Below are 24,812 nucleotides of genomic sequence, written 5' to 3' on the forward strand. Positions count from 1 at the left end.
ATATGCATTACCAAAGAAATAGCCAATGATTCTTTTTTTTAAAAAAAAAATGCCATCATTTTTTATCCATCAACATTTGTTTCTCAAAATTTTGCAAGCCTACGAGAATCGGATGAAGAATAGTAATCATTATAATCTAACCGAGTGGAAAGTGATCGTAGGTCTTCATCATGGTATGACGCCAAGATCTCCAAGAACTCAAGTATATGTGTCTGAGAGGATGTTTGATGAGAAACTGAGATCATCCACTCCTCTTTTTTTCATTTTTCAGTAATTACCTTGAATTTCGATTCCACATCACGCTGTCGCGTCCGGATTTTCTCCAGGTTTCCCATATCAGCCGCTGGTAAGGCAGGATAACCGCCGCTTTCTCTTCGTGCCAGTTCCGATGATGCAAAAACATGTAAAAGATCCTTCAAGGAAATATGAGCCATCTTGAATAGGACGACCGAGTAAGGACGGTGGTTATGCTTACCAGTTCCGATTTGTATTTGAGGATAAGATCAAAGAGGCGGTGCAATCGCATCGAAAGTGCCTGGATCCAGATACAGTGAGTAATCCAATCTACTACCATAAGCGGCCAAAGATAAATCCGTCACGTACCTGGTTTTTCGCTCCATCAAGTAGCCCTTTCTGAGTGATTTCGGCGAGATACAATGAATGAGCCGCAATGATAGAGTCCAAGTCGATACTCTTGTCATTAATGTATGTTTCCAGTTTTTCCCACGAGCATTCCAATACTTCAAACAGATAATAATGTTGCAGCTGATAAATGAAATGAACCATTCGGCCAATCATTAGCTGCGCTTGATGTAAGTCTTGCGCCAGTTCTACAATGCGAAATACATGACTATAAGAGGAAATTCTGGAAACACACAATTGTCATGCTGGCATTCTTCTACTTTACCCGGAATCCCAGCAAAACTACGACTTGCAGTTCCCCAACAACGCCATGAAGCTGATAATGTGTATTCCACGCGCTTCAACCGCCAAAGGAAATTGAACATTCGAAGGTACTGGTTCATAGCTTGTGGACTGAAGACCGTGTTGATAGGTGAGTCAACGTGATAATCCAAAGTAAATACGTCCCAGCCTATATCGTCGGGCGAGATCTGTGGTGAAACGCATGAGGTTACTTTGACTGTCGGGACAACTCAGCGTGCTAGCTTAATTACCTCCAATAATCGAACATCCAGTCGGTTAAGAATCTCTGGATCATCGTATTGGGCGTTGGAAGCACGGATTGCGGTTTCAAGTACCCCCGTCAAGTTATGGCGGAACAAAGTATTAGCAGGTCGATTGAGGCCCGGGCTGGAAAAAAAGAATACAGTGGATGTCAGTATACGGCTTGGACATCTATTTCATTGACTTACCCCAGTGTGTCCATGAGATGCTGGATGAAATCTCCCTGACCGAGAAGCAGATATCGTTTTAGCGCTCGCAGATGATCCATTAGTTTATACTTGGTTTTCAGTAGTGCAAGCAATTGTTTGCTAGTGTCGAGATAGGTCACATCAATTGCTTGCTCGACAGCTTGGATATCGCCGTACTGGAAAGTATGAATAGCTACAGTATTTATTAATACATCGCACTGTATTCTGTGACGACCCAATACTGTTAGCTTACATGTGTGAGAAGAGGTAGGTGCATAGTATTTTTCAACGAGGGTATCATCATGACAGCTGTAGCGGATAAAATTGAGAGATTTCCCTATGGAGAAAATCTGGAGTAGATCATACAAATGGTTGAGATTTTGCAAGTACCAACAATGTAAAAGTAACCGTTACAGCGACTGTACCTTTTGTGCCAATTCTTTGGAAATAAATGTGGGAAGCATATTCTCTCGTATGGAGTACTTATTTTGCCATAATTCTTCTTCGGACACTGTAGGATCGCAGGCTACAAAAAATTCTTCGTAAGGGTCGTCCAGCTCGCCTTCATAGATCCATCGCTGCAGCATCTCGTAGAACGGACGCGATACCTAGGTAATCATTATTAACAGAAAGAAAAAAGCATGAATTTCAATAAACAAAGACTCACTTCCTGCAGCATATTGCTAATGTATTCATGATAAAACGGATCGCCGTGATTTGTATAATTGTGCATAATAGATACGAGAGCACCACCTTTTTGACCTGTAACCAATACTAAACAAGTTGGCATAATTGTCTTCAAATACCTTGTAAATTTCTACCGACCTTGACATGCATCCACCAAGACACTCATCAGTTGCAACTTTTGTAAACTTTCTTGTGTCCATAAGAGCAACCGTTTGAGACTCAAACTCTGCTCTGTCAGCAACGTGATTTCATCTCCGCCAGCGGATGTTTGCTTTTCGATCTGTGCTTCCAAGATAGCGATGAGTTTATAATACTCCGTCAGTTCATGTTGCAAGGTCGATGCAAATGACTACAAAAACAAAAGGTTGAGTCATTGTAAGCACAGATCAGGGTTCAATGGGATGTACCTGGCCCACGAGACCCACTTCAGGGTCGTTGAAACGAAGTTTGACAAAAGAATGCACTTGGCGGTAAAGCCAGCCTAATTCGGTCAATCGATAGACAAGATCCTTGGTGGATTGGGAAACCGATATCTGTGACAAGGAATAAGCGCCCAAGTCGAAGCCAAATCATCTCACAGCCACTTACTCTGCTGTCCATAGAGTACTCTTTAATCAAGGGGTCGTAACGAATGTATCGGCCATCAATGCCTTGGAAGATAAAGATCAAATCTCTCAATAATGTGGTTTCGGGAATATGGATGGCTGTGGTCACAGAGTTAAAAAAATACATACGCTCATATAACATATCATGTGAAACCTACCTGATGTGTCTGGGTCCACTGCGCGCTGGTATCTCGCGCGTGCCAGTTGTGCAGCCGCGGGCAAGGAACGATCGTCACTGACAGATTGAGCTGGGTAGTGGAACGGATCATCGGATTCGGAAGCGAGCCTTCGTCGGATATTACGTGGTGATACCTGTTGAACTTTAGGGGGTCGTGAGACCTCTGAGGATGAAAGGGATTGGAGTCCAGCTGGCAGGAACGGACTCGTCTCCTACAATCATTAGTCTGTCACTACTAACCTGTGGCAAGCCCAGCGGTTTCAGCAGTACGTACCGAAGGACATGCGAAGGTTAGATCTGCAGAGGGTGAATCGCTAAGCGATAATAACAAATACAGAATTGACCATTTGTTCTGCAGTACTTGCTTTATACATACAAAAAACAAAAGGAATAAAGATAAATAACGCTTCGTAAGCATTGAAATATCCGGTCTCCATCGCAGTACCTGGGAAGCCAGCTTGTTGTATAAATGGCCAAAACGTAATGATTTTGACGACTGTTTTGAATCACGTAATACTGCAAGCAAGTCAAGAAAAAGGGCCAATCAGTACGACCGTGGGTTGATTGCGGTTAGCTTCGATTGCTCACATTTTCGTCGAATGAGATTGGCTACGTTATTTTCATCTTCAACGACGGAAGGAATATTCTGGCTGTGCATTAGGGACCATGTAAGAAACGATGTTTCAATCGCGTTGCGAGTACATTCACGGGAATGGTCAACTCACTTTGCTAGAATGTGGGCATATTTATCAACCAGCTGCTGAATGTGAGCTTGATCTTGTTGCTGCGAATATCGGCTTTGGTCAGCATTGGTGGGAAGAAATCGGTGAATAAGTTTTTGGAGGGTTTTCAGGGTGCGTTGATCAAGTGACGGCAGATCGTCGTGACTGAAGGACGATCCAGAAGTTAGGCGAGACCGGTTGTGCGATCGATGACTGGCGTCGGAAGTGGATGTAGGTACTTGTGAACGGTTGGCTGACCCATGCAAAAACATGCGTAACGAGTCAGGCAAACTCATTCTATGAATGGAAAGAGTGACAAGGTGAACAATGAAGATTCATCAATTTTTCGCGACTGCGCGACAGCCGATTCACCGTAGGAGTTTCACCAAAAATTTCGACTTGCTCTGTGTAAATATTTTGCCAATTGTTCCTTGGTATGGCTGGCTTCTTTTTAGCCTCCATTGAAAGCTACCAAAAGAAGGCATGTAATATTGTCTCGTACCATGCACTACCCACATTGATTGCCCACTTTAAGATTCTCCTGTTCTCACCTTTTGCCAAATGTAGAAACGGGAAGAATTACACAGTTGAAATTCTAAGAATGTAATAAAGTTTCAGTATCCTTTTGCTGTGATCTGGATGCTATATGAAACCTTGCATTTTGTCAGATTTCACAACCTATTGTTGCTCTGATCCCCGTAACAAGCTCCTTGTTACTGCAGATATACCTGCGAATATTCACGGAACTCCATAGAAAGGCAGTCCATCCCTGCTAATCGGTGCCGTATTCGGAACCCTTTTCGGAAATCGGGATAATGTTCTTCAGGAAAGCGGAGGATCGACGATCCGATCATATTTTTCTTGGCATGTCGTTCCTTCAGCCCGCAAGTATGATAAGGCCATGACAAATCCTTTCATATAGTAAGGCACGGTTTCTTCAGAGGAATCCCGAATAATTACGCATATGTGCTCATTCAAGCATGGAGTGTAAAATGATGAGCGGGCTTCAAGGATCTACAAAAAAAAAACTTTTTGCTTAATTTAGACAGTGCTGACGTAATTTTTGAAATTTTGTTCCGCGTTTTGGGACCTTCCACTGTTGGCACTTTTTTGTGTTCATTTTTGGACTTTCCTCCCAGCGGCCATAGAACTTGTCTTTTTCCACCTTTTTCCCTTTTTCTTCTTCACACAGACTCTTTTTTTTCGTCATGGGGGAGTCGAAGCCAGATTACAAGGTTCTTATCAATGAACCGAACGAGTCTCCATCCCCTCCGCCTCATCGAGGTCCCAGTGTCGTGGCTCCTTCCATCATCACCCTTTCACCGGCCATGCGGGCGGCATTGCCTATAGCCAGTTACTGTTTCGCCAGTATTCTTATGACCATCACGAATAAATACGTATTAAGTGGATACGAATTCAACATGAACTTTTTACTATTGACAGTTCAGGTAAATCAAAAGCGTGAATGAGCATACTCATGTCGAAATGTTTTTTTCTTTGTCTCTTTTTTTTTTTTGTCACGATCAAAAGAAACGCTAACCTCAATTGCATCATGTAGAACGTGGTGACGGTGGCATTACTGCAGATCTTCAAATTCTTCAATCTGATCAAGTTTCGCGAGTTTGACAAGGACGAAGCGCGTAAATGGTTCCCTATTGCCCTGTCACTCGTCGCTATGATATATACTGGATCAAAAGCGTTGCAGTTCCTGCGAATTCCCATTTACACCATTTTCAAAAATTTAACTATTATTCTGATCGCTTACGGCGAAGTCATCTGGTTTGGTGGCAGTGTTACTCGCTTGATGTTGATCTCTTTCGGTCTTATGGTAAATGATATCATCGCACCGTGCCTGATGTCTCGGTTATTAATAGTCACTTGAATTTGTTCCCGGTCAGGTTTTATCTTCTGTCGTGGCCGGCTGGGCAGACATCTCCGATACATTGTCAGCCATCGTAGAACTTGATACCGCCTTCATTGGTTACTTTTGGATGACTACCAACTGCCTGTCATCCGCCGCCTTTGTGTTGTACATGCGCAAACGAATCAAGTTGACCAACTTTAAAGATTTCGATACTGTATATTACAACAATTTGCTCTCGATTCCATTGCTGATCATTCCTAGTCTCATTTTCGAGGATTGGAGCGCCGAAAATTTGCAAAGAACATTGTAAGTAGTGAACAGGGCCATCCATTGCCGCTGTGTTGTGTAATTGAGTCGCTGATCAACCGCATTTTTTATGATCTGTATTAGCCCCGTCGATATCCGTCAGCAAATGATTTATGCCATGGTTTTCTCCGGTGTCTCTGCTTTTGCCATGTCTTATGCATCGGCTTGGTGTGTACGAACAACGTCATCAACAACTTATTCCATGGTGGGTGCATTGAACAAATTGCCCATTGCCGCATCAGGCATCCTTTTCTTTGGCGATCCCGCTTCCATTACCAATATCTGTGCCATCATACTAGGTATGTCATTCAATCATTCTATTATAAAATGAATTATGAACGAAATTAACGAATCTTTGGTTTCCTGCTATTTCAAGGATTCGTTGCTGGTCTCGTTTACAGTTATGCGAAAACCATCGGTAGCAAATCCTCCTCTGGATCACAAAGCATTCCCATGTCGTCTTCCAGCCAAAGTGCCGCCGATGCGGTAAAAGCAGAAAACGGAAAATCATAATCTTCTTCATCACCTTGTTTTCAGTGTTCGTTTTTTCTTTTGGTTTTTTTTTTTTATTCTTCCGCTCATACTTAGAAAAATACAGCTCAACAACTAACTAAAAAATTATGGGTCGTCTCGTGGCGGAGTTATTACGGGGGGTCTGAAACAGACATCGGGAAATGGGATTAAAATTTTCTGGCGCTCTATTCGCATCATTGCACTTCTTTCTATTTTTTTCAACTGGATCTTTTATTGTTTGGAGAAAGATATCAAAAAAACAAGGAGCAAAACAGAGAATTTTGGGTTTTCCTTGCTTGAAGAGAAAACAAGGAAATCTTTTTTTCTTTTTTGTTCGTGCTTATTAAAACGATTCGACCCGGACCCGGTTGTGTGAAGATACCTGTATCCTTTTCCCTTGGTTTTTTTTTTTTTTTTTGCACAATTCCACTTCGTGGTCCATCGGTAAACTCGCGACGATAAACTCGCAATGAAGAACATCGAAGCGTCGAGAACACAGCACAGTTTCCATTTCCTACCTACATCGGATCATCTCGTTCCTATCCATACTTTACGTCAACGTTTTCTGGATATATGGCATTCGCTGACATGGACCGTTGTATTAAGGATCATCAAGGCCAATATTGCCGTCACCATTGCTCTGGGCCTGCTATTTGTCGAACCCATTCGTGAAAAAGTAGGTCTAGGCGGTGTTCTGGCTTGCGTTGCCGTAGAATTTGTGCATCCCGCTAAATCATACGGATTCATCAGTGAGGTAACCATGTGGGTGTGATCGTTGATACTCCTATAAAAAATTTGCTCTCTTTACCCCGCTATTTCTAAACCAAATTCACGGATGGTTGCACAAACAAACAAAAAGGACATCGTTTTCGGTGCCTTTATGTGTACGGTTTCCGCCGGTTGGTCGTTATTAGGCACCTACTGCGCTTCACTCGCTCGAAATCCGACAAGCGCCGTCCAGGCTCAGCCCAAAGTATGCGCTATTCTGGCCATCTTTTTGGTCGTAGGAGCATTTGTTCTCAATTACGTTCGTGTCAAGTTTGAACAAGCCAACGTCGGTGGCATGCTTTCAGCAACCATCATGGTCATCAGTCTTACAACAGCCGTACTTGATCACCAATGGAATCCTTACGCTGTCGTAAGTCTATCTCTCCCGAGATAAAATTTATCCCCCAAATTCGCTCCTTTTTTTCCCCACTCTTGTGTCCTGTGAGCCAATCTGTTGTTGTTTCCTGGTGCATTGTCGATCAGAGGCAAAAAAGTGTGTTTCCTATTTAGAACTCAGGTGCTCACTTTTTTTTTTCTTTTAGTTGCAAGATCTCGTTCCGGTGTTGGTTGGATTCATGCTTGTTTTGCTGGTCTGCATTATAATCTTGCCCGAAAATAGCACCCGCATCTACGTTCAACAACTTATCAAAACACTGGAAACGTTTGATGGAATCCTACAGCGTCAGGTCGATGGCTTTGTTCAGATCCGGTCTCAGGAAGCCACCACCCACCATCCCTTGTCGAATTTCGGATCCAAGGAAGCGCCGGAATCCTTGGTGACGATCCATACAACCATTGATACCATGCTTTCGGCACTCATTGAAAAGAAACGAATCGTTCGACGCGAAGCGTCTTATAATTGCATTGCACCCGGAGATGTGAGCGAGATGACGAAACTGGTCAAAAATCTGCGGATTCCCCTGCAGGGTATCGGCCTAAGTCGGGCCATGGAAAGCAATATGCGCAAAGCCGAATTAAGAAATCGCCTTGCAGCCAAGATGAAACACTTTGCCACCCATGATCATCTCGATCCAATGACAACAGACGATCAAGACGATGGTATCCAAGTTACCGACGACAGCGACATCACCCACGGATCCGACGAAGCACTTTCCATACCTGAAACCAACTCAGCCCCACCTCCGACCACCGCCGAACTGCAAAATGAGCTTGATGAAAAATACGCGGCGGCCGAACAAAAGTTGGCCTCTGGACAATCCAGTAACGAACGCGATCAAACGACCATTCGACTTGATTCGGCCGCTTTCCAACCCAGTGCGTGGCGGCAAGACTATGACGAGCTGTTGAAAACTGTGCGTCCGAATTATTTGGATTTACGGAAAGCATGCTCTACAGCGATCGATGAATGCATTCATCGATTGCGACGCATTCAGAGCCTTGATCCCCGGCTTGAAGGGCGTCCATTTTTCTTTCGCTACTTTATCAAGGCGAACAAAGGCGGTGCTCCGGCACCTGCAGATTACGCCAGGCATGTAGACCCTTCAGAAGCCTTGTTGTCTGCTATCCACCGGTTTGATAGATGCCGACTGAAGGGTCTGGACCGTTTATTCTCAGAAGACCACACGCCCCACCGTGCATTGTTTATGATGTTGTTATTCCAATGTGATCTTCGTGGTTACGCAGAATCTGTGTACACACTGACTTCTCTGATTTATGAGATGGATCACGGACGTACCAAGCGAAAATTTTGGTTACCGCATCTCCCTCTTCGTAAAATACTTCGACAGAAAGTGAATTTAGCCGATTCATACGATCTTGACACGCCTGGAGCCATTACTGAAAGCAATGCACTGACACTTCAGCGAACGTTGTCTGAACATAATGCGCGACTCCAATCCGTGGATTTTGACTCGTGTCACGCATTATCCACCCCGCAACGAGGACGATTACTTTCGCATCCCGAAGTCTTATCCCCCAACCCCCAACCCACCGTCGATATGTCGCACGTAGCCCTTCACCGTCCCAACAGTGCCTACCAGGAAACCCTGGAATACCTGAATTACCATGATCCGGACGTCGCGTTTCCTACTACTCCATCCCAGCGCTTCTTCTATACATGCTGGCGCTTCTGTGTGAACAACCTTTACACGGCCGATACAGCCTTTGCTTTCCGAGCGTGCATCGTCGTGGCGGCGTTGTCATTGCCTGCATTTCTCGAAGAGTCAGTCCACTGGTACAACGGTGCCCGAGGTCAGTGGGCGGTCATTGTGGCCCTGATTTGGATGGGACCATCCATTGGCAGCAACTTTTTCGGGTACGTCAAAAGAAAAACGGTATCCCATGTTCAGTGGATTTTAAAGAAATACTCAAAAATGCACATGAACATTTAAAAAGGACGATGGTCCGCACCGTAGGCACCTTCATTGGAGCCGTGATGGCTTTAATTATATGGGAGATTGGCCAAAGAACGATTTACGGTATCCTGATAGCCACCTTTATCTTCAATCTCCCGTGGTGGTTGATCTATCTCAACGGCAAGTTTTGGAAAGCCACCGGCATGTTTTCCTTGATTACCATTTCACTCAGTAAGTTGCTCGATATGCTCAAGTGAATATTCTCTGTAATTCATTGTCCATCGTAACGTAGTTATTGGATATTCCTACAACTACATGAAAGATCATTCCAATGTATCTGTTTATGAAGTCACATATCAGGTAGATATAGCAGAAACCAAAAAATATAGTGGGAGGGTCATGGTTCACTTACATCATTTGGATTGCTTAGCGTACCTTGTCTGTGCTAGCCGGCGTTCTTGGTGCATTGCTCTTGTCCATTTTCCCGTATCCACGCACGGGCCGTGTGGAGTTGAGACATCGTGCGGCGCGTACGTTGAATGAAATTGCTACTTTGTATTCATCCTTTCTAGCCTTGCTTTTGAAGAACTCGCAGTCGGATAACAAGGTGCGTCTCACTAATCAGAAGCTATTCAGAGCCATTGCGTCTTCCATTCGCCAGCAGATCAAGGGCGAGCGCGTATTATTGGAACAAAGTCGGTTTGAGCCGGCTTTGCGCGGTGTATTCCGCGAAGATCAGTACGTGCAAATGCTACAAATCTTTGATAACATGCTCAACTTGATGCTGGAGATGGAGTATTCATTATCCAAGGTCGATATAAAATGGCGTTCGGAGCTTGTAGATTATACCTGGAAAGAACGAAGAGACATGGTAAGGACTTGATGGCAAGCCTCCACTCGTACTACTTTGCGCTCAACCATATATGCAACGATATTGCTCTTCTAGATCGCGTCCTTTCTCACTTCACTTCATCTTGCGGCTAATGCGCTCATCAATAAGACAGCCTTGCCACCCTTCATACTAAGACCTACCAAGGCGCGTCGGATATTGACAAACAAAGCTCGTAAGCTGCCGCATTTAAAACCGGAACATCTGACCGCGCCAGAATATACCTATTACAGCGCTTACCTCATGAATTCTGAACAGCTGGCCGTGGAAATTGAACTGCTCGTTGCCACTGTTCAAGAATTGGTAGGTCCTGACAGCGTCAATCGATGGCTACAATATAGACCCTCTCATATTCCTGCATAACTATTTTGTTTTTCGTTGTTTATATCATTCGTAATATTTATCATATTAGAAACTATACGATGCAATAAAACCATGCTGTACAAAGAAAACGAAACAAGAACAGAGAAAACTATAAAATAAGAAAAACAAAATGAATAATCCAATGAAAAATGTCATTTTCGACATGACGGCAAGATGAAAAAATGTGTGAAAAAGCAAGACCATGTCGTGTAGCATGATCATCCTTTTGGTAAATATTGAAAAAATAAAAAAATCTGAGGAATGTATAAACAAGAAGATCGGCAAAGATCTTTGAGGTCAAATCAAAAAAGAAATCAGACACTTCTGATATGCTTGCTGCAACACCGCTTCATCAAAAGCACGTCATTACTTCGCGCTGAAGTTTTTTCGTGTTGATTCTGTTGGTTTGATGGTTGTGTAAAAGGGTTGAAAGAAAAATTATCGCTTTTCCGCTGGCCTTGGTTTGGAGATCTTGGAAACGCGGAAGGCTGTCAATGTCATTTGCGTGGTGGTGGTGTTGGACTCGGCCTTGACCTTGGCTCGTTTCACGACACGCGTACGATTGATATTTTCCTTTTCATCGTCCTCCTCCTCTTTCATTACAGATAACGATCGTCGCAGACGAGTTCGTGCCGCTGCCAGTGCTTTTTCGTCGGCAAGCTTGATTTCAGTTAGTCGCACCCATTCGTCGGTATCGCCCTGGACTTCGTAATCAAACACTTTTTCCCACTCTTTGGTGGGTGGCGTTCGATTAACAAAAATAACACGGCCAGTCTTTGTGCTGTGGATGATGCGGGCCGCTTGCTTGATAAACTTTTTCAGTGCTGGAATTTTCAGAGACGTCCCCATGACAATCATCAGATCCGGTCGTTTCTTAAGATCGCTGGCCTGCAGCTGACCGATCGTTTCACCGTGAGGATGATCTTCGTTATACAGTACAATATCTGGACGCAGAGTTCCCGTTGCCAGGGAACGTTTACCAAGACGCGTACGTTCGTTGTCCATTTCTTCGCATTTGGGACAGGGCGGAGCATTGCCTTCGCGAAACAGATTTTCGTGATCGGTGGAAAAATCATAAGAGGCTGCGCACAACGTGCACTTGACTTTGTTCATGGATCCATGCAGCTGAACGGTCGGAAGGTCGAGTGATTCTTCTAAACAGTCGATATTTTGGGTGTAACAGCGCATCAGTTGACCTCTTTCTTGAATGTCGCGAATAAATGAGTGCGTGCGGGTGGGTAAAGCAGTGGATATCAAAGATTTCAGTTCAGCCATAAATGTATAAAAACAACGTGTTCGATTTTCGTCCTTGAAAAGCATGGCGTCAAACAGTTCCTTGCCACGCAAGACGACGCTGGGATGTTTCTTCTTCACCAGATTGTACAGACCATCCGATGAACGAAAATCCTAAGGGAGAACAAACAATGGACATTAGAGAGCGGCAATAGTGGGAGGCTAGAAAAAAGACCAAACACGATGACCAGGTGTCTCGGAGATAGTCAAGGAGAATAATACGTACAGGAATGCCACCACTACAGGATATTCCTGCACCTGTGACAAACAGAATGCGTTTGCTACGAGCGATGCAAGCTGCCAAATCGGCAATGAGCGGATCAATAACTTCCGGAGGCTCTGATATCGATATTTTGACTTTCATTGATGGTGATGTGGACGGCATTAGTCAGTTGAGATCACGCGCAAAACCAACAGTTCATGAAACGGGAAGAAAAAGGAAAAAGGGAAGGAAAAAAAATTCCACAAGGACTTGCAAATTTGGCAATTTTTGTTTGCATTGGGTTTTTTGTGATTGTTTTTTTTGCCAATGGCCACCCTTGGAAATGTGAGCAGAATTATTTTGGAATTTCGTTCCCCCTTCCCCGGGCCGGACAGAAGACGTGATAATATCCCCTTTTCGGGTAAGGACACTGTTTCCGAAACCCGCATCCACCAGTCAGTTCAAAGCAAAAAAAAATATGATGAGAAAAAGAACTATTTTTTTTCATGTGTACAATGTCATCACAAGTCACCAACTGCGGCACTAAAGTAATTTCTATGATAGTGTTGATGCAGGTCACTTGATTATAGTTTGCATAAAAAGTGGGCGGGAACAGGGAAAAGAAATACATGATGATCTTTTTGCAAGTAAAGCATTTTATATGGTGACTAAACATTCATATGATGAAAAGATAGAAAATACAAGACAGAATAAAAAGCATGATGGTAAAATTATATTATTCAAATAAAAATCTAAATAACATGTATATTTGCTTTATACAAGCAACATCAGCTCTGTTATGGAGAAATTTGATTATAGTATTGGTCAAACTAACTTGTAAGAACCGTGTAGATGGGAAAAACCCTTGCTTCATCCAAACGAGCTTGTTAACAAAAGAATCGCTTGACTAAACCGCGGAGAGGACAAGTACTGTCTATAAAACGCAACGGTTGAAAACTGTTCAGTAAAACTCGAGTTTTTCTGCCTATTAAAAGACCGTCGAAGATGGCTCTTGTTGTCAAGTCATTGACAAAGTTTTTTCAGGCAATATCCTTGTTGCTCAAACTGTTATTCTCGGTTGAAACTCGCAGAATTTCACTCAGTTTCTGCAATTTTTGAAACTCAGCCCGTCTATTTTCTCACCTTTTTTTTTGAAAGGGGATCCAGGGTGGCTCAAATAACCACGGACACAGGGCACTGGTCATGGCGGCAGTTGGGCGATTCAAGCATGCAATTGCCAAGCAGTTATCTTTGATCACAACATGTTGTGAACCTCAAATATTGCAAGCCATAAGAACACCGCCCAAGAAAACAAACGCACAGTTTGCCGTGTCATTAGCTAAACTGGCGGCCACACTGCGACAAGATCCCAATGTCAATCTGCCGAATAATCCTTCGATCTGGTGCAAAGCAACTGCCAACAAAGTAAACACGCTATATACAGTTACTTTCAACGGGCAATAGTAATTCAAACCTTCTTTCGATTTCTTTCTGCTAGATCCAGGCCAATGATCTGATTGCCACAGCGACGGCGGACGGAAGCAATCTCAACTTTGGCGTCCAACAGACTGAATTCACCAAGCAAGTGCTTCAAGAAGTATACCATGAGAAAACGACTTATGGTTGGGCCCACATCCCGAAACCTCGGGAGAAACCCACGGTAGTCATCGATTATAGTTCACCTAATATCGCCAAACCATTTCATGCTGGCCACTTGCGAAGTACCATTATGGGCAACTTTGCAAAACGGATTCATCAGGCCATGAATTATAAGGTAGTTGGTATCAATTACTTGGGCGACTGGGGAAAGCAGTACGGTATGTTGATCTCCGTTGGGCATACGATGTTGTGATCTCGACTAACGACTGGTCATCAACCTCCCCCAAGGTTTGTTGGCAGTTGGATTTGAACGTTACGGTGACGAAGACGAGCTGAAAAAAAATCCGATCCATCATCTGTATGACGTCTATGTAAAAATCAATGTTGACGCTCGTGAAGACCCGGAAATTGATCGGCTCGCGAATGCGTACTTTAAGCGCATGGAAGAAGGTACGCTTCTCACCTCGTCCAATCCTTCTGTCAATATTATTGGATAACGAATGTTGCGTACTTTAGGCGATGAAAAGGCTTTATTGCAATGGCGCCGTTTCCGCAACTTGAGTATCGAATCATACACTGGTATCTACGATCGACTGGATATCCAATTCGATATGTACAGTGGTGAATCGCAAATTCATGACTATATTCCTCACGTATACCAACATTTGCAGCGACAAAATCTGCTCACCAAAACGGACGATGGTGCTTATGCTGTGGATCTCGAAAAATACAACCTGGGCAAAGCCATGATACAGCGGGCCGACGGTACTAGTCTCTATCTTACGCGCGATTTGGCTAGCTTGCTCATGCGACGCGACAAATTCAAATTCTCAAAGGCATTGTATGCCGTAGGCGTGGAACAAGAAGGCTATTTCAAGCAATTATTCAAAGTAGCGGAATTGATGTTTCCGGAAGATGCGTGGGCAAAACAGTTACAGCATGTGGGTTTTGGTCGTATCAACGGTATGTCGACCCGCAAAGGTACAGCGGTTTTCCTGCAAGATATCCTGGATGCGGCTCAAGATAAAATCATGGACTATATGCGAAATGACACGGCGAAATACGAACTTATTGGAGAAGACGGAGCCAAAATGATTGCGGATCAATTGGGTGTCTCAGCCATTTTGATCCAAGATATGAAGTCCAAACGAAATAAGAACTACACCTTTTCATGGGATCGCATGACCGATGCACGAGGAGACACGGGCGTTTTTCTCCAATATGCACATGCGCGGGCTTGCGGGTAAGATTTCTTGGCAAAAAACAATTGAGGTTTGCGCGCGAAATACTCATGCGAATCATTGTAGTATTGAACGCAAGGCAGAGATTGACATTCGCCCCAACTGCGATTTTGACTTGTTAAAAGAGGATGAAGCTTTTGAACTGGTACAAATGATTTCGCAATTCCCAGAACAGGTGGAAATGTCGTTCACCACGTTAGAACCGTGTACTTTGGTGAATTATCTTTTCAAATTATCCCATGCAACAAGCTTGGCCAGCCATTCTCTTCGTGTCAAAGGATCCGAGCCATCGGTAGCTGAAGCAAGAATGTTGCTCTTTTGGGCTGCACGAACAACACTTCATAATGGCCTGTCACTTCTTGGTATTCGACCCTTGGAACAAATGTAGTCCTGACAGACCGTCTCTTCATCCTAAATTCGTTTTCCGCATTGTTTAAAAGACATCATTACTTCATCCCACCTCTTGTAATTATTACCGCAAAAATAAAAAGTTACTGATCTGTCCCTTAGAAAACCATCATATGGCCTTGTTGCCACCTAGCTTACTTGATGATTCTGAATACCATGTGTATGCAGTCGCTGCGGGTTTAAATTTAGAATCTTTTTTTAGGAGCGAGATGCCAATGTTGCCTATCGCATCGGTCACGCTTTTTTTCCTTTGAATGTTTCCTGCAATAACAACATGCAGGAGAAGCACGGGAAAGAGAAGCATCACCATAAGAATAGTATTACATCCTTTATGCATTTATTATGTGATCCCTTTGGGAAAAAAAGGAGAAAACAGAGGGAAAAAAAATACGAAGCAAAAAGAGACATGAAAGATGAATTAGAAAGAATCTTGGAAAAAGAAAAGAGGATCAAAGAAAAAGAAAAAGTCATTACCATTCATGGTATGATTTGATTAAGTTAACTGAAAGAGAAAGAAGAAGAAAAAATTGTAAAAAGGAAGGATTGACTGCATGGATCCGACGTCATGGCTCATCGTACACAAACTTAAGCTGAAACTTGCACGCTTGCAGAACCGGCTTGAATTTCAGGCGGGTTGGCTACTGCTTCTTCGTGAGGTTGTTCTGCCACTTTATCAGGAAGATCATGGGTAGAGTTTGGAGGCGATGTTTTTTTCTTATCCCACTTTGGCAAACGAAGCATATGGGTAAGACGACGACTCAACAACGAAGGGTTTCGACGAGCAGAAGTTTCTTGACCGACAGCCGGTGTGGCATCTAAATCCAAAAAAAAAGGTCCAAAAAAGAAAAATGATGCATTGTGTGAGATGACTCGCATATCCTGTTACACACAATGCTCACATGCTTTATCCGCGGCGTTTTTGACTAACCCGGATTTATGCTTTTAAGCATCCAAAATTTTGGGAATTCTCACACTTACCCGTCGGGCTAGTTTCGACAGCTGCATTTGCATGACGTTCTTCTGATGTCTTGTGACTGAACAGTTTATTGGCGAGAAGATGGCGGCGAATCTGATCAGCAATGCCAATATCTTTAACGTGATCCTTGGGTGGTGGGGGTGGTGGTATATCATCTGCAGTGTGGACCATCGGTTCAGACGGCGAATCATCCACCGTGGTAGCCGGTTGGGCCGCTAAAATAGAGATGGGATCACGTTATTTCCCTATCTATCATGAGAAATAATAAACAAACGTAAACTTACCTGCAGCTGTTTCAGCGTGCTTTTCACCGCCGATCTTATTCGTCTCATCAAGTACATCCTAATGTCAAATTCATTGTCAATCTGAGTAACGTTACACGGTAAAAGCATATTCAATACGCCGTACCTTGGCTCGTTGAAGCATCACACTGAAGAAACCAGGCTTCTTCTTTTGACCTTCACTCTCATTCTCAACGATCTGGGTGTGAACCTCACGATCACTTTCGGTGACAGGTCCGTTGGAAGAAGGTTCGGCAGTAACAGAGACTTCAGGCACAGGAGCAGGCCCAGCCTCAGCCTCAGGTGTGCCTTTGACTTCTTTGCTTTCTGTCGCAGGGGAAAGAGCGGTTTTCGCCTTGCTTAGGAGCAATGAGAGGCGTTTCGTAGCACTGGATGCCGATTTATTGGAAAGGGGTGGCTCAGGAAGATCATTTTCAACCGTTGGATTCACGAGGTTGTTGGTATTACTTTCAGCAGTGTACCCAGCGACACCAGGAATGCCAATGACAGGCAACGGTGGCATCGGTTTGGCATCGGTTGCGGGAGCAGTGATTTCCGGAGTGGAAACAACTGGATCAGCAGCAGCAGCAGTAGAAGACATGACAAATGTGTAGGTGAAAAGGAAGAAACAATGAAAAAAAAAGAAACAGACAAATGCGGTCTTGATTGGGAGAGAGTCGCTTTATGCCGCGGCGGAGTATTAAAACTTAAGCATAGGATGCATCAGCGTGCACTTTATTTGTGTCGTTCTATTTTTTTGTGTCCCCTGATTGATGATACCTTCGTTTTTGATCGCGAGTATGCGTTATAATCTACCAGTAGTAAATTTTTTTATATATGGTTAGACATGGAATTGTTTGCTAATATACTTCGCTATGGTATATTCCATAAAGTCTAAATATATATGCCTAATGAACTCGTCTTAAAATGATCGTTTATCAATCATTTTCCAGCACATGGTGGTTAAAAAAGCTTGATGTTTTTAATATAAACTAGATTGTTCCTATGATTTTTTCCTGATCCCTGGAACCCTTCTTATAACCTTATTGTTATAGGTAGTTGTAGATGTAGGATTTGAATAACCTACTGTAAATGGCAAGGCAAATGAGGCATGTTATACAAACGTATTTCTACAAAGTATTACATGTCACTCGGCTTTGTCAGAAGAAATAGCAAAAACCGGGACAATGAACAAATTCATATCCTTTTCACGTATCAGATCTGTAATAACTCCCATACGACTGACATTTCCCCAGAATAACGCCATTATAGCTCATTGCTTGGGTTTGCATGATGTTGCTGGTTGATAAGCTCTTACAGTACCCTTAAAAAAAAAGATTTGCATAGAAATATTGGCTTCAATGGTACAAATTACTGGCACATAAAACGACAAGTGCGTCCCAATTTAATCTCTTTATGTCAGCTGCCCTAAAAAAACTTGTAAACTACAACGAAAGTTACTGCTTATTAAAAATAACTCTGAATCAGAGCTACTGCTTCAGTGGCATGAAAAGCTATTTTTTTACTCCTGCGGATGATGTTCATGCGGTGCCGGGGATAGCGGCGGCAATGGGGTCTTGCTCTGCCTGACGAGCTTGAAGTTCCTGCAGTGCCGTGTAGTTTCTGTGCATGGCTTGTCGAATGAATTCTTGCGAAGTAATGGGATCAGGATAGCGTGTGCGGCCTTGAATGATGGCGGATTTGTTGGCTTGATTGAAATAAGCAATCGAATATCGGGGACCTTGGTATTCGCCTACTTTGGGGGCACGCACACGATGAAAATTGCTCTTGAAAACATCGTCCGACCAACGCATGATCATGTCACCGAGGTTACACACAATTTCGCCTTCCTTGGGTGACACCGGGCTCCAAACGTCACCAACCGCAAACTCGGTCGATGCTTCTCGTCCAGGACACACTTCAAGACCGTCTTCACCAGGACGCTGGAATAATAAAGTGAGTGTATCGAAATCAGTGTGTGCCCCTGCGCGCCAATACTCGGGCGGGAAACTCTGCCCGGTGATATCATGGTAATGCAGACAACGCAAGGTATTGAGACAATCGGATTTCGTAATATCGTGGCAACGCGTAAAAAAGTCGGCTTCGAATCCCAAACCAAGAGCAAGACATGTCAAGAGCTTGGCAGACACTTCATTGCACTGATGCATGAAATCGGTGGCGGTCTCTTTAAAGTTGGGCGCATCTTCATGCTTGGGCCACAGCTCATCAACATTATGGAATCCCAGTTGAAGCGATTCCTTCAAGTCGGCCACCCCCGTGGATGGACGGATCTGGGCCAGTTTCTCCCAGCCCGCATTGCGCGATACATCAATAGGGTACTTGCTTTTCACGTTGTCCGGCAAGGCGAAAAAGTCATGGCTTGCCTGGAACATGGTGCGAATCGTTTCCACACTAATACCATGATTGACCACTGTGGATTAAACGTTTTTGATTAATATCTGGGACACGGTTGTTAGGTCACTCCTTTTTCATCATAATCACCATACCATAGAAGAATCCTTGCGTGGTAGCAGCCCGCATCAATTCTGTCACGATCTCATCTTGTCGACGTTCATAGTCACTGAGATCGATTTCAATAAAGTTGCGCTGAACCGTGGGCTTTGCTGATGTTTCCATTCCAGGTTGTCGATGGTGATTTTTTTTTTGCAATGAAAAACGATTGAAAATAGTGCGTGTCTGATTTATATTTCATCCATAGCGCGTTCTGGTCATGAGAAAAAGTCCGTATAAAGGACACTATATTTGCGTGTCCGCCGGTGATTACGTGTTACGAGCACTGTCCTAGGAACCTCATGATGGGCACTTCTCGTGAGATATTTTTTCCTTCATTTTTGTACGTTTGTGTGAGTCCTGAAACTTTGGATGAAAAATTTTGTATTTACAGCGTGATTTTACATGGAGTGGCTGGGACCATGGCAATCGGTTCGACTAACAATTTACAATTTTGGCAGTTATACTGCGGAATTTCCCACAGTAGGCTATAAAAAAATGAGTTTTACAGCTTTTTGCGGAAAGGCACATTCACACACTGATAATCATTGTCCCGTTTCGCGATAAAGACTTGTTGGTCTTCTTCTATCATGGACTGGTGGTACTCTTGATCGCGGAAATTGGAAAACGAGCACCAGAAAGCATGATCACATTCATCCTTCAGAACGCCTCCCTGAGTGACAGGCACACGATGATCGGGACGATTACCGCCAAGACGAGCAGAAGCAATCACATCGTCCCTGCAAAAAGAGGCATGAATTACCGCAAACGAAAGACTGAGAGAGACAAGCAGCGTGTCAATTTTGACTTACATGCGAATCATCAGTTGCTGTCTTCCGCTTCGGTTAATATCAGGGATCGAAGTACCCCACACGACACGCGCTACACCGCGATAGATACTCTGAGCAGCACACATGGGGCACTAAAAAGAGAAAAAATTATAGAGTCAATATCACTTTGCAAGGTATAATTTTCACACGTCATACAGGTTCCCCGGTGGTGTAAAGCGTTTGATGTGACCAGTCCAAACCTGGATCAGACATATCATCATTTGTGGGGGAAGGATAAAGTTCTGTGCAACTGTGATATATTTTTTTAGCTTTTGCGCCTCTTTTTTGTCATTCGAAATCAGCATTTTACTTCCAAAACGCCGCCGTTTCCCCTAAAGAGACGACCGCGCAAAATGAGTGACCCCGTTCTTTGAACCAAAGCAAAAAAGAGGACATGAAAGGCTATGTGGTTTACTTACCATGCAACAACTTGTTTTTTCTGTTGGAATTGGCTCCGAAGCATGAAATCTCGTTTTGGGTATGGTCCACCACCAATGCACCGAATGGGAACCGTGGATTATGCAACAAAGCATAATCTAGAGCAATCTTCATGTAGCACTCATCGATATCGTTTTGCTCCGTGTACTGCTGACAGTGATTGGCATGAGCTGTCGCTGCCAAGAGGCAAACGGCCGCAGTGAGCGAGAAAAGCTTCATGGTTCAAGTGAAGAAAAAAGAAGAGAACAAGAAACGCCCCACGGCGACTGGAAATTTATACCTTTTTTTTATTTTATGCTCAACCGTGAAAGTCCGCATGAAATGAGAACGATGATCAACGCTGACTTGCAACACAAGTTTGAAGGCCATTATTTTGCGATAAATACTCAATGACGGATATGCCTTTATGACATTTCCAAACTTAACCTTATATCATCCGTTTATGTAACGGTCAGCTGCGCTGTATTCGGCGCAGAAAGTCAAGCTCACTGTTACATTGCGAAATGAGTGAAGCCGCGGGACTGGATGATCTAAATTATTTATATAGCTTGTATTGTACTAGTTATGAGCTTCTAGACAGACTGCTTTCTCTTGGCGGTAAAGTATTGGAGCCGTCGGTGCTAATGTCATCGCTCTGATCGCTGCGACGGGCAGGCTGTGCATGTGTTTGTATTGATACATGGGGAGACTCTGTAAATAAACTTCTTGCGTGGTCTAATATATACTCCACCGCCTTGATTTTTCGATTCATTTCCAGGAGATCTTGTTTCTCTTTTGAATTCCTCATCAATGTGGGCCCAAATACAAGGGCAAGATTTTTTGTCGTCATTAGATTTTCCTTGCTTCGTTGCCGCACCCTGACGCATCGTTCATTATGATTCATGCTATGAAGTCGTACCGAAACTGTCTACTCACCTGTCTAAATGTTGTATTAAGAAGCGAACCGTAATGTAATGTTCAGGTGGCAGCTGCTGCAGCAATTCATGAATACGGTCATATCGCTCCCGAGCTTTACCGATATCTAATCAATGGATGTTTAACCAAAATGGAAAAATAAAACGTCCTCTGCGTAAACAGACTTACCCATGGCATCCATCAACTTGGGATGTAATTCATAGGTGAACAAAGGATCGGGGAGTTCTCTAAAATACTGCTTCAACAGGCTTGTCACAGCACATATATCGTTCCACTGTTCGTCGTCCGCCAAGTCAGGCACCATGCCTTGCTCGAATCTCTGTTGTAACAACCGGATTTGTCCTGCTCCACCAGACTTTCGATAAATGCCTTCGTGATCCATTCCTAAAATAAACGGGCTCTCAGTAAAAAACTGGCTTTTTCTTTTCATGACATTATCAAGCCTACTTACCGCGCGCTTCCACAGTGGCCACGCATTCCCGAACTAGCAAAGGCACGTTACCATTCTCACTTTGGACCTGCTTGCGTAGCTCATTTCCAAAAATCGGAACTTCATTACACCGTTGAGTGAGTGAAAAATCATCTACCAGTACGATGGTCTTGTTTTTTTACCTTTTGGAGGAAGCAATGGTTTTGCTGATGATTCTGATGATGAATTTGAAAGACATATTTGCTGCAACTCCGGAACGCACTTTGTATGGCATACTGTGCCACAATCTATCGTCGCAGGTATTCGTCAGATAAGAAAGAAAAAGGTTTTCCTCTTCTTCAACACCCAACGTTTACTTACATTCACATTGTAACTCGGTGTTTTTCCTCATTTTTTCTCCACAATGATCACATTTGGCGGGTTTGGTATACTTGTTATGTAGAAAGCTGTGGGCTATCGATGATGAATCTTTGGTTGTTGGTTTGCTACTTTTCAGCGGTTCCGAGGTTGATGCGGCAATTTTGTTGGTATTAGGTGATAAAGGTACCTGCAACTTATCGTCGTCCCGTTTCTTCACGTGTTTACCGGTCATACTACTACCCAGCTTACTGAACATGCTCCCTTTTCGAAAGCTGAACAGCTTATGAGGCGCTTCGTGAGCCGCCCATGGTTCTCGCGCCGCCGCCGGTGTATCGATGCCAAAATCTACCGACCTTCGGTGTCCAGTAGTCGGCGTATTTGAAGGGCCCGACATATCGACGGATCCGGCCCGATGTCTTTGAGTGGAATGATCATGGTTCGGTCTCAAATTTTCGTCGTTGGTAACAAAGTTGGTCCCAGCCATAAGCGCCAGCGCCTCCCGTTCACGCTCGCTTACGCGTCGTGATAAATCGTTGATGATCTCCGTTAATTCCGCGTTTTTATCATTCAACATGATCATTTCACTGATAGCTTCGTCTCTATCTTTTGTAAGCTGGTCAAACGTCTTCTTCAGTTCGGTAACCTCGCTCTTCAAAGAGAACATCTGTGTTTCATAGGATGCTTGCAGGTGCTTCCAATGTACATTGGGCGGTTCTTGCCTTTGGAACGATAATTGATGCGTTAGCCTCATTGACCTTTCTCGTTTTACCCGTTTTGCACCGCGCTTTCTTACTGATCGAGGATGGTTTGATAATTTTTCGCCAAGTCTTCAATCTCTTCCACAAGATGATCTCTTTGACGCCGAAGTTCATCACAGATACGGCCAAGGTTGTACGCGTCTTCATCTTCTTCCGTATTTGTTCCGACATCGACGGTGGATTTTCTGGACGCCGCCGCTACTTGTTCTTTCAATACTGTGAATTCTCTCTTCAGCTTATCCATTAGTCCATGTGTGTGAGATCTTGCTGCCACTTCCGCGACGTAATCGTCCTTGAGCGCATGATAATCGTTCATATCTTTACGGCATGCTGCCTGCAGTTAAAAAAAATGTTTCAGATAAATTGCCCAACGAACGTGAAACAATAACACTTTTACTTTATGCATGGCGTATTTGTCTTCCGCTTCCTTGCATTTGGTTTTGGCAACTTCCAACTCTTTTTTGAGTTCAGCTACGAGAGTAGCAGTCTGAACATCGCTATCATAGCCGTTGGTGGAAAGATCGCCGTCGGGTGAGGATGCTTTAGAGGTAACCGCGCTAACATAGTCTTGTTCTTGGAAGGAAGAGGAGGAGGATTGTACGACCGATGGACCGTGAAGCGGGCTAGACTGGTCTGAACTACTTTCCTGTAGATCATATTCATGATTCATATTCTGATTTTTTAACACTAAAAAAAAGTTTCAGTTTTTGAAAATTCTTTATATTATAAGCTTTGTTAGGGCTCACCCTCCTTCTCTCCCTGAAATGCATTTTGAGGAGTATTGCTACTTTGGACTGAATTGACTAAAGGACCTGTAGCAATATTTGTACACCCGAATGGCTGTACATGATTGGTTAATACAACATTGCTGGTAATGATGGCTACCGTAGCTGATGCTGTGAAAGGCTCGACTGGTTACAGCCATTATACACGATGAGCTATTTCGACTTACCGTGGGATGATTATCCGGTAATGCTTTGACCGCATCATGCTTTGTCAGTTGCAGAACCTTGGTTTTCCGATACAGCAGTTAGATTGACAAAATTATATGACGAATGTATTGGCCACATTTCTGTAATTAGGATGGCAGAATTGATACACGTACTGTTGACGGATCATCTGGCATATTGGTTTCAGGAACCCATTGCTGAGCCCACGTACAAGGATGAACATCCTGGTCTGTTTTAAGTGAAACCATGATGAGAACCATTTTATTTTATCTTTTTAGGTGTACAAGGTCTATTGTCTACCTGCGTCGCCGGTTTGCTTGATCGTTGGACTGTCAAATACGTTGGCTTCTACTGCTTCTCGACGACCGTTGCTAGGGTCATGGGCGCCATTGTCATGCTTTACGGAATGACGCATGAGCAAAAGTACTGATGGAGCGGTTACTCAAGATCAACGAGTTTAATAGCTGAAAAACCGGAAAAGGAGTGGTTTAGAAAACAGTGAATTGCCATCTGACCATTCCTTTTGCCGTCAAGACCATGGCAAGGAGTGCGGTTGGATCACTTAAAGTGCCGATAAAAGTAACAGATCCTCAATAGTACATAAAGATGCCCAATAATGACATTTAAATCAATGCCTTTTCTATGGTTTATGAGTGTATGCCAGCTTTATATCGATGTTTAATACAGTTTGTGGCAAAAGCAATTATTTAAAAGTGTTCTTTCCTTCAAAGGGCTTTTATTTTATATGCAAGCGGGCTTTAAAAAAGCTCGATTATTGGATTTTCCTGCTCATTTTCTGCAATGGGATCTCTTGCGACCAATACAGCCATTCATGCAGTGGCAAACGACAGAAAAATGTATTGCAAAAAAAATGACGCCGCCACCTCTAAAAAGTAAGTTATTACTACCCACATTCCTCAAAGCTAATATAAGTGGCATATTGTGTCAATATCACCAATAAATGATAAGGCGTCATATCGGCAAAAGTCTATTTTAAAGTCATTAGGAACGGGTGGGTTTTCTTCGCGGATCATAAC

At 43.5% G+C, this 24,812-nt stretch overlaps 8 protein-coding genes across 8 annotated transcripts; 2 read left to right on the forward strand and 6 right to left on the reverse strand.

Moving 5' to 3' along the window:
- Positions 1-28: 28 nt before the first annotated feature.
- Positions 29-3,903, reverse strand: BYT42DRAFT_550668 (Spc98 family-domain-containing protein). The gene is made up of 18 exons (XM_051566167.1): positions 3,569-3,903; positions 3,432-3,493; positions 3,289-3,359; positions 3,084-3,207; positions 2,824-2,985; positions 2,649-2,764; positions 2,468-2,593; positions 2,199-2,409; positions 2,041-2,135; positions 1,799-1,981; positions 1,627-1,723; positions 1,374-1,566; positions 1,176-1,311; positions 908-1,112; positions 604-830; positions 476-535; positions 279-413; positions 29-212 (listed from the first exon to the last, which is right to left on the reverse strand). Exons 1-18 carry the CDS (start codon positions 3,859-3,861, stop codon positions 84-86), a joined length of 2,625 nt encoding a protein of 874 aa, XP_051427861.1. The 5' UTR covers positions 3,862-3,903; the 3' UTR covers positions 29-83.
- An 870-nt stretch (positions 3,904-4,773) lies between these two features.
- On the forward strand, positions 4,774-10,583 carry BYT42DRAFT_487647 (uncharacterized protein; the record flags this gene model as incomplete). Its single annotated transcript, XM_051563818.1, has 14 exons — positions 4,774-5,013; positions 5,124-5,393; positions 5,464-5,735; positions 5,820-6,034; positions 6,112-6,221; positions 6,724-7,002; positions 7,108-7,203; positions 7,288-7,383; positions 7,703-8,083; positions 8,186-9,291; positions 9,372-9,562; positions 9,624-9,691; positions 9,762-10,202; positions 10,278-10,583. The coding sequence occupies 14 exons, from the start codon at positions 4,774-4,776 to the stop codon at positions 10,581-10,583; spliced, it is 4,071 nt and encodes a 1,356-aa protein (XP_051427862.1).
- Positions 10,584-10,616: 33 nt separating this feature from the next.
- On the reverse strand, positions 10,617-13,283 carry BYT42DRAFT_596276 (DHS-like NAD/FAD-binding domain-containing protein; the record flags this gene model as incomplete). The annotated part of the gene is made up of 3 exons (XM_051570929.1): positions 10,617-11,990; positions 12,103-12,157; positions 13,222-13,283. The coding sequence occupies 3 exons, from the start codon at positions 13,281-13,283 to the stop codon at positions 11,022-11,024; spliced, it is 1,086 nt and encodes a 361-aa protein (XP_051427863.1). The 3' UTR covers positions 10,617-11,021.
- On the forward strand, positions 13,251-15,423 carry BYT42DRAFT_506802 (arginyl-tRNA synthetase). The gene is made up of 5 exons (XM_051565102.1): positions 13,251-13,503; positions 13,577-13,895; positions 13,966-14,127; positions 14,194-14,920; positions 14,985-15,423. Exons 1-5 carry the CDS (start codon positions 13,282-13,284, stop codon positions 15,304-15,306), a joined length of 1,752 nt encoding a protein of 583 aa, XP_051427864.1. The 5' UTR covers positions 13,251-13,281; the 3' UTR covers positions 15,307-15,423.
- Positions 15,424-15,531: 108 nt separating this feature from the next.
- On the reverse strand, positions 15,532-17,311 carry BYT42DRAFT_550682 (uncharacterized protein). The gene is made up of 4 exons (XM_051566168.1): positions 16,711-17,311; positions 16,587-16,644; positions 16,305-16,517; positions 15,532-16,141 (listed from the first exon to the last, which is right to left on the reverse strand). The coding sequence occupies exons 1-4, from the start codon at positions 17,182-17,184 to the stop codon at positions 15,912-15,914; spliced, it is 975 nt and encodes a 324-aa protein (XP_051427865.1). The 5' UTR covers positions 17,185-17,311; the 3' UTR covers positions 15,532-15,911.
- Positions 17,312-18,124: 813 nt separating this feature from the next.
- BYT42DRAFT_487154 (uncharacterized protein) lies at positions 18,125-19,220 on the reverse strand (the record flags this gene model as incomplete). Its single annotated transcript, XM_051563778.1, has 2 exons — positions 18,125-19,014; positions 19,091-19,220. 2 exons carry the CDS (start codon positions 19,218-19,220, stop codon positions 18,125-18,127), a joined length of 1,020 nt encoding a protein of 339 aa, XP_051427866.1.
- Positions 19,221-19,599: 379 nt separating this feature from the next.
- On the reverse strand, positions 19,600-20,581 carry BYT42DRAFT_488751 (cytidine deaminase-like protein; the record flags this gene model as incomplete). Its single annotated transcript, XM_051563895.1, has 5 exons — positions 19,600-19,834; positions 19,907-20,016; positions 20,081-20,174; positions 20,235-20,256; positions 20,344-20,581. The coding sequence occupies 5 exons, from the start codon at positions 20,579-20,581 to the stop codon at positions 19,600-19,602; spliced, it is 699 nt and encodes a 232-aa protein (XP_051427867.1).
- Positions 20,582-20,896: 315 nt separating this feature from the next.
- Positions 20,897-24,493, reverse strand: BYT42DRAFT_550692 (uncharacterized protein). Its single transcript, XM_051566169.1, has 12 exons — positions 24,076-24,493; positions 23,931-24,004; positions 23,778-23,834; positions 23,572-23,665; positions 23,223-23,512; positions 22,861-23,159; positions 22,068-22,786; positions 21,890-21,994; positions 21,729-21,827; positions 21,446-21,661; positions 21,278-21,383; positions 20,897-21,219 (listed from the first exon to the last, which is right to left on the reverse strand). Exons 1-12 carry the CDS (start codon positions 24,188-24,190, stop codon positions 20,925-20,927), a joined length of 2,469 nt encoding a protein of 822 aa, XP_051427868.1. The 5' UTR covers positions 24,191-24,493; the 3' UTR covers positions 20,897-20,924.
- Between the last annotated feature and the right edge of the window lie 319 nt (positions 24,494-24,812).

The sequence above is a fragment of the Radiomyces spectabilis genome (assembly GCF_025331425.1).
Source record: "Radiomyces spectabilis strain NRRL 2753 chromosome Unknown BYT42scaffold_1, whole genome shotgun sequence".
Taxonomy (NCBI): Eukaryota; Fungi; Mucoromycota; class Mucoromycetes; order Mucorales; family Radiomycetaceae; genus Radiomyces; species Radiomyces spectabilis.

What these genes read in the sequence shown, in the direction of transcription:
- BYT42DRAFT_550668 (XM_051566167.1), bottom strand. Translation starts at nt 3,861, where the DNA reads ATGAGTTTGCCTGACTCGTTACGCATGTTTTTGCATGGGTCAGCCAAC. An exon ending in AGTGGACCCAGACACATCAG is followed by an intron (nt 2,765 to 2,823) that starts GTAGGTTTCACA and finishes CTGTGACCACAG; the next exon opens with CCATCCATATTCCCGAAACC. An exon ending in TGGATGTTCGATTATTGGAG is followed by an intron (nt 1,113 to 1,175) that starts GTAATTAAGCTA and finishes GTTTCACCACAG; the next exon opens with ATCTCGCCCGACGATATAGG.
- BYT42DRAFT_506802 (XM_051565102.1), top strand. Translation starts at nt 13,282, where the DNA reads ATGGCGGCAGTTGGGCGATTCAAGCATGCAATTGCCAAGCAGTTATCT. An exon ending in GCAAAGCAACTGCCAACAAA is followed by an intron (nt 13,504 to 13,576) that starts GTAAACACGCTA and finishes TCTTTCTGCTAG; the next exon opens with ATCCAGGCCAATGATCTGAT. An exon ending in CTTTAAGCGCATGGAAGAAG is followed by an intron (nt 14,128 to 14,193) that starts GTACGCTTCTCA and finishes TGCGTACTTTAG; the next exon opens with GCGATGAAAAGGCTTTATTG.
- BYT42DRAFT_550682 (XM_051566168.1), bottom strand. Translation starts at nt 17,184, where the DNA reads ATGTCTTCTACTGCTGCTGCTGCTGATCCAGTTGTTTCCACTCCGGAA. An exon ending in TGATGCTTCAACGAGCCAAG is followed by an intron (nt 16,645 to 16,710) that starts GTACGGCGTATT and finishes ATTTGACATTAG; the next exon opens with GATGTACTTGATGAGACGAA. An exon ending in TGTCGAAACTAGCCCGACGG is followed by an intron (nt 16,142 to 16,304) that starts GTAAGTGTGAGA and finishes TTTTGGATTTAG; the next exon opens with ATGCCACACCGGCTGTCGGT.
- BYT42DRAFT_550692 (XM_051566169.1), bottom strand. Translation starts at nt 24,190, where the DNA reads ATGCGTCATTCCGTAAAGCATGACAATGGCGCCCATGACCCTAGCAAC. An exon ending in TGCCAGATGATCCGTCAACA is followed by an intron (nt 23,835 to 23,930) that starts GTACGTGTATCA and finishes CGGAAAACCAAG; the next exon opens with GTTCTGCAACTGACAAAGCA. An exon ending in CACCGAGTTACAATGTGAAT is followed by an intron (nt 21,995 to 22,067) that starts GTAAGTAAACGT and finishes CTGCGACGATAG; the next exon opens with ATTGTGGCACAGTATGCCAT.